This window comes from Pelodiscus sinensis, chromosome 16 (assembly GCF_049634645.1).
Source record: "Pelodiscus sinensis isolate JC-2024 chromosome 16, ASM4963464v1, whole genome shotgun sequence".
Taxonomy (NCBI): Eukaryota; Metazoa; Chordata; order Testudines; family Trionychidae; genus Pelodiscus; species Pelodiscus sinensis.
This window is the reverse complement of record NC_134726.1, coordinates 825,304-838,028: the sequence shown is the minus strand read 5'-3', so window position 1 is coordinate 838,028 and position 12,725 is coordinate 825,304. Positions and strand designations below refer to the sequence as shown.

Sequence of the window (12,725 nt, the reverse complement as noted above, 5' to 3'; positions counted from 1 at the left end):
CTGCATTTTTTCAGTCATAGATATATCACCTGACCTCTAAGAAGGATGAGAGATAATAGTCTCAACCAGACATGTCAGTGCCCTTCTCTGGTGAACAAGAAAGGAGTTCTTTAATAATCAGTGGGGCCAGAACCCTAAACCATAAGAATATATGTGACCCCTATCTAGGTTTGGTTTGCCTCAGGCACTGGAGGAGAAACCAAACAAGAAAAAACAGTGTGGATCAACTACATGCAGTAGGATAAATCCACTAAGTAAGCTTCCCATGGACTTTGAATCCTAATTTGAACCCAGCACCTCAGTAATGTATTATTAACTATCCCACTGCTCCACTAGCCTTGGGCCAGCAATACTCACTTGCCAGGTGCGGACCTGAACCCGATTTGGCTCAACTGTGTAAATGCTTTCTTCATGCATAGCCAGCACTGGAGAATCACAAAGGAAAGAGCCTGGAACATTCACAAGAACAGCACCATCAATAGAATAAATGGCTATATGCAATCAAAGTAAAGCATTCTGTCCAGAAAGCTCTCTAAGGCCATTTCTAGACTACAGAGAAGATCGACGTGGCAGCGGTCCATTGTCTGGCATTTGATTTAGCATGTCTAGTAAAGACCCACTAAATCGAACATTGAAGCCACCTCCATCGATGCCCAAACTCCTACTCCTTGTGAGGAGTAAGGGAAGTTAACGTGAGCATTTCTCCTGTTGACTTGCTGCTGTAAGGACAGCGTCAAAGCTCAGTTTAAGCTACATTGACTCCAGCTACTATTTTCTGTAGCTGGAATTGTGAACGTTAAGCCGACCTTTAGCTGCAGTGTAAATCTGACCTCAGCTCTAATTCATTAAATGACAAACAGGTCATTTCCAATTCACAACAAACTGTTCTTCAACTACTCTATAGCAGTGCCCAAAATACTTACCACTCTCCTTCTCCTCATCTGTTCTTTATGCTGTTTTTTTTGTCAGGAACTACCCCCCGAGTATGAAATTGTAATTCAGGTAGGAGGTACTTCAAAGGGTGGAAAGAAGGAGGTAGAGAGGAGGAAATTGACCAGCTCCAGTTTTATGATCAGATGATTTACCCTTCCATGATTTCACTACAATTGAGAAGTTGTAAATGAAGGTAACACAGAAATGAAGTGGCTCTGGAACAAACTGAATATTGCATGTTCACCTGACACTTGGAATAGTTATTGTATAATTTAATAATAGGGAGGATTGTAAGGACAAACAAGCAGGAAGGAAAGACTAGCTCAAGATAAGCCACTTCTCAGCAAACACCTGAAGATTCTTTAGAGAAAATGTCAGAAGTACTGGCCTTCAAAAGTCTAACTTCTGGCTCCAGCCAACTTAGAGAACCAGTTTTGATAGCATCATCCACACCCGGGAATCAGAAAAAGTCAAAGAGACTTAAAAAAATCTCTCTCCAGCAAGCAGGTAGTGGTTGGGGAATAGTTTGTGGGGGACAGACTGACAAAAAGAACTCCTGAGGGTGTCTGAAGAAGTTAGATCTATCTATCTAGCTCACCATCTGTCACGTTACCGGATTTTAAAGGGAGCAGCCAGATCACTGCTGCACCCGTGCAGGGGTATTTGCCCCAAAGTGTACACAAAGGGGGACATGTGAGGTGTCAAACGAAAGCTTTCCTTCTACTGGTTTTGTATATGCTAACCACATACTTGTATAATACCTGTGTGTGGAGTTATAAATATGTATTCTGTGTCAATACTGGAAACTTCTCCATTTGTGGCTGAGCAACAGGTGAGGAATGCTCAGCCCATGGACATGCTAATAAGCAAAGCTCCAGGGAACAATGGACCTCTGAAGGCCAAAGACACACCTGGCCACTGACCATGTGACTGTCTCCAGCTTGGAAGAGACCAGGAAGGGATATAAAAAGGCCATGCGGCACGCTGTATCTTGGTATCCAGTTTTGCTCCTGACCCCAGAGGCAGCTTTGCAGGGAATCACGAGCCGGAAAGAACTGTGAACCCATCCTGACACAGGATGTACACCAAAGACTTTTAAGTCAGCAGTTATAACATCTCTGCTGCGAGCCTGCATCGAAAACTGGGAGATCTGATGCATGTAATACATGATATCTTAACAACCTTAATCTCATGCTTTTCTTTCTTTTAGTAATAAACTTTTAGATTTTAGAGTCTAAAGGATTGGCTCAGCATGGTTTATGGGTAAGATCCAGAGTGTAAATTGATTGGGACCTGTGGCTAGTTTCTTGGAACCGGGAGAACCCGCTCGGGGTAGATGAGATTGGGCCCTATAACCTCTCACCTGTGTGGTAGGCCCGGGGCTGTTTGGGGCACGGAGAGAGCTGGCGTGTCAGAGGGGTTTTGCTCGTGAGGCTTCTAGCTGGCCAGACAGGCAGCTGAAGTGCTCTGCGGGACTGGTTTGTGGCCTGTTTGGGAAGGTCTCCAGTCTGGGGCTGTACGGAACTCCGAATTTCAGCAATTCACCCTGAGCAGATGCCCTCAGCTGTGCCCAGACCCGGCCCGGTCCATCGCACCATCACAGGATGCTAGGACTTTCGGAATGAAGACATGCATGTAAACTGTCATTTTAAAATCCCTTTACTTGAAATGCTTTTGTCCTTGATTAAAATAAACAACATGTAGGCATTTAAGAAGGCTGTTGGTCACAGACTCCAAAGAGAGAACCCATAGATTCCAAACCCAGTTGAATATCCAGCTTTAGAAGGTGCTCAGATAGCATGGTGGTGAGCACAGTATAGGAAATAAACAGAAAGGGTAAGTATAGTTCATACACAGAATACTGTAGGCATGGCCCAGTCTAAAAGAGGAATTGCTGAATTTTACATCAGGGGAGGTAAAGGCTTGAGGTCTGTCACCTGAGGCACTCATAGAGACCATTAAGGAATAAGCAGGGCAGCTGGTCCTGTAACCATGGCAGGGGACTTCTATGTTTGAACATTAATTTGCAATGAAACCATTTTGTGGGTTTTATGTATTTTTTTTTTAAACTGATCAATGCATTCTTAGTGCAGCTTTTCAGGGAATTATAAAAATGAAAGAAATAAAGGGATCAGAAATGATGTGAACATGTTTTGTGATGGATAGCAGGCGTTATTTGTTAACGCTGACACTCCAGTCTGTTTCCAGTTTTCTAGCACTCACAAGCCTTAAACCGAATACTGTTTTATAATATAATTAAAAATAAAGTCCTACAGTTGTAATGCACTTGCAAATGTAATTAGGTAGGGATTTTATTTATGATTTATTAAGAACTGTCTCTGGAAAGTACTTCATGAGGCTTTGAGTTTTGTGTGTGTCATTTTAAATTGATTTAAATTAGCATTTTTTGTTTTGTTTATAATCTGTGAAGAAGGCATCTCTGAGGTATAATCAAGCTATTCTAGCTCTCTTGTCATTTCTATGTTTCCAAGACCCCTAACAGAGTGGAAGTATAAATCAATTTCTACTACAGCTCAGTTCCCTTAGTACAGGGGGTGGGCAATAATTTTTGATGGAGGGCTACTCCAAGATCTTAGTAAGTGATCAAGGGCCATACTTTTCTATGGCGGGGGGGTGTTAAGTCTGGGACGGAGGCTGGGTGCAGAGGGGAGCTCAGGGTAGGGGACTGGAGTGCAGGAGAGGATGTAGGGTCTGAGAGGGAGTTTGGGTGAAAAAAGGGGTTGAGACTTGGAGCAGGGGATTGAGGTGTAGGGTCTGGGAAGGGGTGTGGGTGTAGGACAGGATTCTGGCCTGGGTGGAGTAGAGGTGGAGGAGCAGGTTACGGAGAGGGAGCTGAAGGTGCAGAGGGTTTGCATGGTGACCTGGGGCAGGGAGTTGGGATGCAGGAGTAAGTGGCATGCCAAAGGCAGGCTCTGGGCAGGAGGCACTTACCTAGGAGCCTTCCGGCCAGCAGCCCAGTTGGACCCTCAGGAAAGCCTGCTGCCTGCCACAAAGCAGCTAGCTGCTCCATGTGCCTCTCTGTGCTGTGTGCTGGGGGAGAGGGCTTAGAGACTGCGCTGGTGGTGGCGGCAGTGTGTGAAACCCCTTCTCTCCCCCCAGCATGCAATGCAGACAGGCACATGGAGCATAGGCACAAGGAGCAGCCAGATGCTTTGAGTGGCCTGGGGCTGCTTCCTGCCTGAAAGTCCCAGAAGGACAGGCTGGATTCAAAGGCTTGGTGGGTTGGATCTTGCCTGCTCTGCCTTAATACTACTTATGATACATAGATATATAAGAATGTAGAGAGGTTCAGCTATCAAATTTCACTCTATACTCAGGGGCTTCAGCTAAAGATTAGAACAAAGGTTTGGGAGTCAGGATTTGAGTTCTGTTCTTGTCACTGACTCAGATGACTGTGGCTCTGTCCACCTCTTATGCCTTAGTTTCCTATTCTGTAAAATTGGAATATCACCCACTTCACAGGAGTGTTGTGAAGTTCTTGTAACGTTCTGAAATGCAGTATAATTATCAAAGCCTAAGAGTTATCATGAGTTCAGTGAATGTATATTTTAGGGATCAACCATCATGCTCTCCAGTGGGCTACATCTTGTGAAGTCCTACCTGCATTTCGTAAAGAGGCTCCAGAGCATTCAAAGACAGTGACTTGCTTCCCATTCCAGAACACTACAGCATCCTGAAATAGCCACAGAAAAGTTACAAACTGTTCAGTTTCATCTGGAAACATACGTGAAATCCCTCAATGATTTATAACCAAATTTAGTGCAATCTACTAATTCTGCTAAAATCTCATGTAGTCTATGCAATATTCATTTCTGAGCATGAAAAAACAATGGAATAAACTTTCTATCACAGCCATCACCTTATACTCCATCTGTATGTTTGCTTGATTGTCCAATGCCCAGAAGTCATTAACCAGACAGCTATTCATGAATAATTGTGCTGACTAGAACTCAGCTCAGTTAGAATGTGTTTGTTGTACTGTGATGCTATTTTCCATTAACACACATATATCGCACTAGAAGAGTTACCTGGTGTTACTCAAGCCCGTAACTCAAATAATTTTTGCTTTACTCTCACAAATATACAGTAGATATGTTGCAAGTTTTTGCCAGCAGATGGCTCTCTATTTCACAAAATAAGATCTCAATTGCTCGGGTCCTTAACTCAATTAATTTTTGTTTTCTTTACTTCAACCAATGTGCTGGGGTGAGGATGAGGAGGAGGGGTCAGTATGCAGGCTGCCCCAGGAAGAAAGGAATTGAGGCCAGGTGAGAAGTGCCTCTCCATGGCCACTGGAGCTCCAGTAGGCGCAGCCAGGGGAAGAGTGCATGTCCCCCAGCTGGGGCATGTCCAGGTTTGTCTGTCCCGTGTGCCCACCAATCAGAGTGAGGAATGCAACAAACTGTGCACTTCCCCTGGCTCCTTGGCGAAGGGGCGTACAGTCAGCAAAGTCCTCATATGAACTGGAGGTGGTGGAGCTTCAACCCCCCACCCCACCCTACCTAACGGGCACCAGGAGGTGGGAGACTTGGGACTGGGGCAGTCCCAGATGGGAGGGAGGAACAAGCCGTCAGCCAGCCCCTTTCACCTGCCTTGTGATTCTGTCTCTTTTCTGAATGGTTTTATGTGAAGCAATCCCATTCCAGACACATCTTGTTTTCCTGGCACAACCAAACCCTTCCCTTGCTTTATGTCATGATAAGAGAAAACTGCAGACCAAATTTGGTGGTCCTAGCTCTTACCGTTAAGGAGGAGTTCTTGAACAAACAGACTATAGCTACGTCTACACTGTAGTCTTCTTCCGCAAAAGCTTATGCAAATGAAGCGCAGAGTGGAATATCGTTGCACTTCGTTTGCATAATTAATCAGCAGCCGCTTTTGCGCAAGAGGCTTTTGCGGAAAAAGGAGCTGTGCTAGACAGCTCCTTTTTGTGCAAAAAAACCTCTCTTACACAAGAGCCATTCTTCCTGAAAAAAACGAGGAAGAACAGCTCTTGCACAGACAGACAGACTCATGCACAGACAAATTCTCTCAACTATACAATAGATAAGCAACTAAAATATAACAAAGGGAATATGTGAGAAGAGTTAGATAAATTAAGTGGAAACCTTGGATTTCATGTCTGAAATAATTAAACAATGTTAAGTAATTGAGTCTTTGGTGAGAAAAGAAACTGCCTACGACAGCGAGGCGGTGAGTTACCTTAGTGGCAAATACTCCATTCACATGCATATCAATGCGAAGGCTGTGTGTGCTCTCTGTACTGACGAAGGTGACATTAAACAGATTTGGGGACACTTGTACTACTGCCACTTGCTGGTGAAAATGAGATGACATAGCCTGCTCTCGGAGGATCACCACAGAGCTGATGTTGTTCACTGCCAGCAGGTTTTTCCTGGAGCCCCACTACACACAGAAGAGAGAGTGAGAAAAGTCCAAAACACTTTCATTAGAGATTTTTGAAACGTAATTCACAAGGGCTTCAGTTACAGCTAGTGTTCGGGGGAGGGGAGGCAGCATATGCAACATACAGATTAATATAAATTCAACATGAGATCCTAGTTTCTGAACTCATAGTCAGGAGGTTGCATATCCACTCACACTTCTTTAGTGCATACTATAATTACATGTTCACCCATATGCCTTCAGTACATGGAGGGGCATGCATGGATCAGTGTTCATGTTGTACTCCCTGTCAGTACCTGGCCCAAACTGGGGAAGCTAATGATCCAACCAGCAGACTAAATTCAGTGACGAATCATAGTCACATGCCACCCGTAACATATTGAACATACACCAAGAAGAAGGGCACATGGAAGAGCCTATTTTAATCTCTTATGTCTTTTCATCCCACCCACCTTTGCACAATCTTGCAGTTAGTGCTGATAGAGAGAGATAAGGTACTCAGCAAGATAGCTAATACTTTGTGTCTAGAAAACCAAGATGTGCATGTGCAAGGTCTTTCTTGGGCCATGTCCACTATGAAATAAGTTCTAATTTATTAAGGCTGACTTTTTAGCACCCAATTTTGTAAAGTTGAAGATGCATATGCCCACTGTGTGCAAGAATTCAAAGTAGTTCAAAGTAGTACATAGGAATGGCTATACTAGGTCAGACCAATGGTCCATCCAGCCCAGTATCCTGTCTGCTGACAGTGGCCAATACCAGATACCCCAGAGGGAGGAAACACAACAAGTAATCCTCACCTGTCACCCACCTCCAGAGAAACAGAGGCTCGGGACACCATTCCTACCCATCCTGGATAAATGCCTTTGAAGGACCTAACCTCCATGAATCTATCTAGCTCTTTTTTGAACCATGTTAAAGTCCTTCACCATATCCTCTGGCAAGGAGTTCCACAGGTTGACTGTGCGCTGAGTGAAGAAAAACTTCCTTTTGTTTGTTTTAAACCTGCTGCCTATTAATTTTTTTTGGCGAATCCTAGTTCTTATATTGGGGGAATGAGTAAATAACTTCTCCTTATTCACTTTTTCTATACCAGTCATGATTTTATAGACCTCTATCATATCCCCTCTTAGTCTCCTCTTTTCTAAGATGAAAAGTCCAAGTCTTTTTAATCTCTCTTCATATGGGACTCATTCCAAATCCCTAATAATTTTTGTTGCCCTTGTCTGAACCTTTTCTAATGACAATATATCTTTTTTTGAGATGAGGCGACCACATCTGTCTGCAGTATTCAAGTTGTGGGCATACCATGGTTTTGTATAGCAGCAATACGATATTCTCTGTCTTAGTCTCTATCCCTTTTTTAATGATTCTATGTGCTTTTTTGACTGCCATTGCACATCGAGTGGATGTTTTCAGAGAACTATCCACTATGACTCCAAGATCTCTCTCGAGTACTTGTAGCTAAATTAGTCCCCATCAAATTGTATGTATAGTTGGGATTATTTTTTCCAATGGGCATTACTTTACAATTATCAACATTAAATTTAATTTGCCATTTTGTTGCCCAATCTCCTAGTTTTGTGAGATCTTTTTGAAGCTCTTCACAGTCTGCTTTGGTCTTAACTAACTTGAGCAGTCTGGTATCATCTGCAAATTTTGCCACCTCACTGTTTACCCCTTTCTCTAGATCATTTATAACTAAGTTGAAAAGGACAGGTCCCAGGATAGATCCTTGGGGGACTCCACTAGTTACCTTTCTCCACTGGGAAAACTTACCATTTATTCCTACCCTTTGTTTTCTGTCTTTTAACCAGTTATCAATCCACAAAAGGACTTTCCCTCTTATCCCATGATAACTTACTTTACTTAAGAGCCTTTGGTGAGGATCCTTGTCAAAGGCTTTCTGGAAATCTAAGTATACTATATCCACTGGATCCCCCCATCCACATATTTGTTGACCCTCTCAAAGAACTCTAGCAGACTCTAGTGAGTCCCCAGTGGGGGTATGTCTACACTACCACCCTAGTTCAAACTAGGGTGGTAATGTCGGCAACCGGAGTTGCAAATGAAGCCCAGGATTTGAATTTCCCGGGCTTCATTTGCATCTTGCCGGGCGCCGCCATTTTTAAATGTCCGTTAGTGCGGACTCTGTGCCGCACGGCTACACGCAGCACGGACTAGGTAGTTAGGACTAGGCTTCCTATTCCGAACTACCGTTACTCCTCGAGCCATGGGCTGTAGGTTCCCCATCCCTGCCTTAAGGCATGAAGCCCAAAGATGAAAACCACTAGCCCTTGCTAACCAAGGAAAGGCACTCCAACTAACCACCATGGGTAGTAAGAAGGAACTGAGAGGGCGTAGGGCCAGGGGTGCCTCAGACACCAAAGCACGGGTATGTCTACACTAGCTCGTTAGTTCGAGCTAGGTAGGGTAATGAGGGCAAGTGGAGTTGCAAATGAAGCCCGGGATTTAAATATCCCGGGCTTCATTTGCATGTTCCTGGGCGCCGCCATTTTTAAATCCCCCTTAGTTCGAACTCCGTGCCAGCAGCTACACGCGGCATGGAGGAGGTAGTTCAAATTAATACTCCACGAGGAGTGGAATATTTAAATCCCGGGCTTCATTTGCAACTCTGCTTGCCCTCATTACCCTACCTAGCTCAAACTAATGAGCTAGTGTAGATGTACCCCATGAGTGCAACACTCAAGGGGGACCCATGGCCAGTACTGCCAAGGCAAAAGTCTCCAGTGACCCCACACACATCTGAATGGAATCGATATGAGCAAGCATTCAAAGAAGAATCATCAAGAAAGGGATAGCTAAGACCAGAGAATATCATATGGTGTCTATACTAAGGATGTTAAAATGCGGTTAATTGACTAGTCAATGGAATTTCCATCGACTAGTCGACAGGCACTTCCACATTCCTCCTTTGAAATGTACAAGAGCCCTCGCTGAGGAGGAGGAATGCAGAATTCCCCAGCTGATCCCGGGCTCCACGGCTGCCCCTTTGAAAGGCACAGAGGCAGCGTTTAAATGGGGCAGCCCACCGCATGGCTGATCCACTCAGCTCCCTGTGCACCAGGCTCTTGGCCTGCCAGGCAGCTCCACTGCAATGTGCCGGGCTCCTTCCATGCTGGGCAGCCCTGCTACGTTGTACCTAGTAGCCCAGATGCGGCGCATAGGGTAGCTCAGCTACAGGGAGCCAGGCAGCCCAGCTGCAGGGAGCCCAGCCACCAGCCCTCCTGGAATATCTGTGGTCCCAATGTTGCTGGACCAGGGAGTCTTGGTTAACAGAGGTTCAATCTGTAGTATTTCTTCACACAGCGCACAGTCAACCTGTGGAACTACTTCCCAGAGGGTGTTGTGAAGACCAGGACTTTAACAGGGTTCAAAACAAACCCTAAAGAAATGAATGGGGGACAGGTCCATCAATGGCTATTAGCCAGGATGGGTAGGGATGGTGGCCCTGGCCTCTGTTTGTCAGAAGCTGGGAACAGGTGACCACTTGAGAATTCCCTGTTCTGTTCATTCCCTCTGGGGTGCTTGGCATTAGCCACCGTGGGAGACCCAACTAGATACTGGGCTTGATGATAATGGTTTAGATGACCCTTTGGTCGGACCAGTATGGCCATTCTTATCACCTGATTCATACCCACAGCATGCACTATCATTGCTATTATTTCTCTGTTTTCCATTCTAAAGTGAAACAAGAATAAAGAAATCTCAGACCTCCGCCACCTGCAAAGATGCAAATCAGTCATGAGTGGACTCCTCACTTTCTTAAATAAATAAATTAAAAGGGAGTGGAGGCCTGTTCCTCACAAGTTAAAATAGGACAGCAAAACAATACTGTTCACTAGAAGATTGACCCAGCCTTGACTGGACCCTTAACTCAATTTTTATTTTTCTACATTTAAATTATGACTCTGGGGAGGGGCTGGAGATGAAGGGTTCAATATGTAGGCTGTCCCAGAGACAGAGGACTACCTAAGCCTCCTCTGACCACAGCAGTTTGGGGCCAGGTGGGAAGCACCTCTCCATGGCCACTGCAGCTCCAGCAGGCACAGCCAGGGGAAGGGTGCATGTCCCCAGGCTGGGGCAGGTCCAGGTTTATCTGCCCCCTGCACTCCCCAGCCAGAGTGAGGAATGCAGCAGCAAACGGTGCACTTTCCTCTCACTCCCTGAATGCCTAGATCCATTCTTAGAATGTTATCTAGCTAAATCAGTTAGGCATTGTAATACTGAACACAGCAATAACTAAATACTTCTAAAAATTTGGGCCTCAGTTTGCATCCCCTTTAGAAAGAGAATAATATTTACCTTCTTCACAAAAAACAGTGTTAATTTATTATTTATAAAATGCTGTTTGTTTATTTATTTAATCTACCTCCTCAGATGGAAAGTGTCAAAGAAATGCAAAGTATTATATTTAGGCCGCTTTGTCTGACACTGTTCTCTTCCCAGGTCTAATATTTGGAAACAAGAGGATACAAGGAATATGCAAAATATTGGAACGATTTACCAATATCTTCCTCTGACAGCAAGCAATCCAAAGGGGAAAGTGATCCTCTTCTGATTTACCTTTATCTGAGTGATATTCCCCTCCAGTTCTGTAGGGGTCTGAAGCTTCCATCTGTCCTTGCCCTCCAAAGCCAGTGTGCTCTGATTGGACGCTGATGCTGTCCTCCACATAGCTATTCTCCCTTTATTGGTACCAGCTGCTAGGATGCCTGTAATTAATAAAGTTTTTCTATATTTCAAAGCAAGTTCAGAAAAACCAGAAACATCAAATGTAGTAAAAATAGCCAAAATCTGGTTTTGTTTGTAATCCAACAGAGTTGTACTCATGAAAATAAAAGATTTGTCACACTAAAGACAGAGAGTATGCAGGCATCCCCATTTAGCCCTGCCAATATCTCTCTGTGCTGACTAGAGCCAACAATCCAGTCCTGAACCTCCCTGAGAAGAAACTGCAAGTATCAAATGGCTGTAGGAGGTTTGAGATTCCTTCTGTGTTACAAGATGGAACTGTGTCAAAAGAGAACCTTAAACAGCTACGCTCACATATTTGTGTTCACAGTGTAGGGTCCTCACAGCAGATTTGTTAGCATTGAGAAGTACCCCGCTGGACACACTGACACGAGAACTACAACTATGAAAGAATCGCTGCAGTGCACCGAAGGCAGACATTTCACAAGATTTCTGAACTAGGATCACAGTTCCCACCAGATTTCTTACCTTTAACAGTGCAGTATGAGACACAGTTTACACATTCCCCTGCTTCAAAGCCAAGCTGCACATCTAGAAAGAGCACATAGTTCTCACTCCTCTCCAAATCCCAGAACCTAAGTGCACAGAAAACAAGGGGCTTTTAAAAGGTGATGTCCTTCCTGGGGTCTCACTGAACAGATTCAATGGGATACAACACAGGGCACATAGTTTCTACTGCTGGAATGCCCAAATGATTTCATTTGATAATTAAACTGTCAGCAGCCAACTATGGAATGTGTGGAAGCCGCTTATTAACTTTCACTCATTTTTAAAAATTATCTCCTTGCAATCCTTCTTTTTCCTTTAACTTATTATTTACTCTGTTTTCTGAGATCATGCAGGGAAAAAGATTTAGAAACCTATGGCCTGTAATAAGTCTGAGAGAGCAATATGGCCTTAGAGGGAAGGGCCCCCTAAAGCCCTTTGGGGGGACGAGTCGAGCCTCACCTAGCCCTGCCCACAGGAAGCCGGAGGGCGGGACTAGGAGTATAAGAGCTGAGAGCTCACTCAGAGCCCAGGAGCTGAACAGGCCACAACAAAGGGTTCAGCCATGCCAGCCCCAATGAGAGGACTGGGTTGAGTTGCCAGGAGCCCTGCTGGACTCCGAGGCTTGGCTTGGGCTGCTGACACCACTGCCACAGCCTGAATACATGCCGAGACCTCTGGGACTCCCGCTGGGCTCCAACGACTAGTCTGGTCCATCTAAGTCCCTGTCTGAGCTGGTACACCCTGCCAGCCCCTCCGTCGCTAGCTGGCCCTGAGGAGCAGCTCCTGAGTCTGGTAGGCCCCCAGGGGGAAGCGGTCCAGGGATAGCTGACCCTGGAGTGGCTGAGGAGATGGGGGTCAATTGGGCAGTGCATTGCGGCTTGGGTCCCCGCTGACCCACAGACCTAGTCAGCGTGTTGTGGCCTAGATCCCTGTCGATCCAGTGGCTGATGCGCTGCCACTGTCAGGACCCTGGGCTGGGATGCAGTGGAGCAGATGGGCCTGCATCCCCCCGCCACTCTTTCCCTTGTGTGGCAGATTCCCCCTGTGAAGCAAAACCCCTGCACTTGTCGGCTCTCCGCCAGTGATGAGACCCAACCCTG

General features: G+C 45.3%; 1 protein-coding gene across 6 annotated transcripts in view; it reads right to left on the bottom strand.

The window, feature by feature from the left end:
• IFT140 (intraflagellar transport 140) overlaps window positions 1–12,725 on the bottom strand; it is a 213,456-nt gene that overhangs the window by 131,377 nt on the left and 69,354 nt on the right. For all 6 annotated transcript variants that reach the window (XM_075898985.1, XM_075898987.1, XM_075898988.1 and 3 more), the window contains 5 exons: window positions 11,605–11,711; window positions 10,948–11,096; window positions 6,157–6,360; window positions 4,555–4,627; window positions 358–449 (listed from right to left, as the gene is read on the bottom strand). In XM_075898985.1, coding sequence (XP_075755100.1) covers window positions 358–449; window positions 4,555–4,627; window positions 6,157–6,360; window positions 10,948–11,096; window positions 11,605–11,711 — 625 coding nt within the window. The remainder of the gene's footprint in view (window positions 1–357; window positions 450–4,554; window positions 4,628–6,156; window positions 6,361–10,947; window positions 11,097–11,604; window positions 11,712–12,725) is intronic.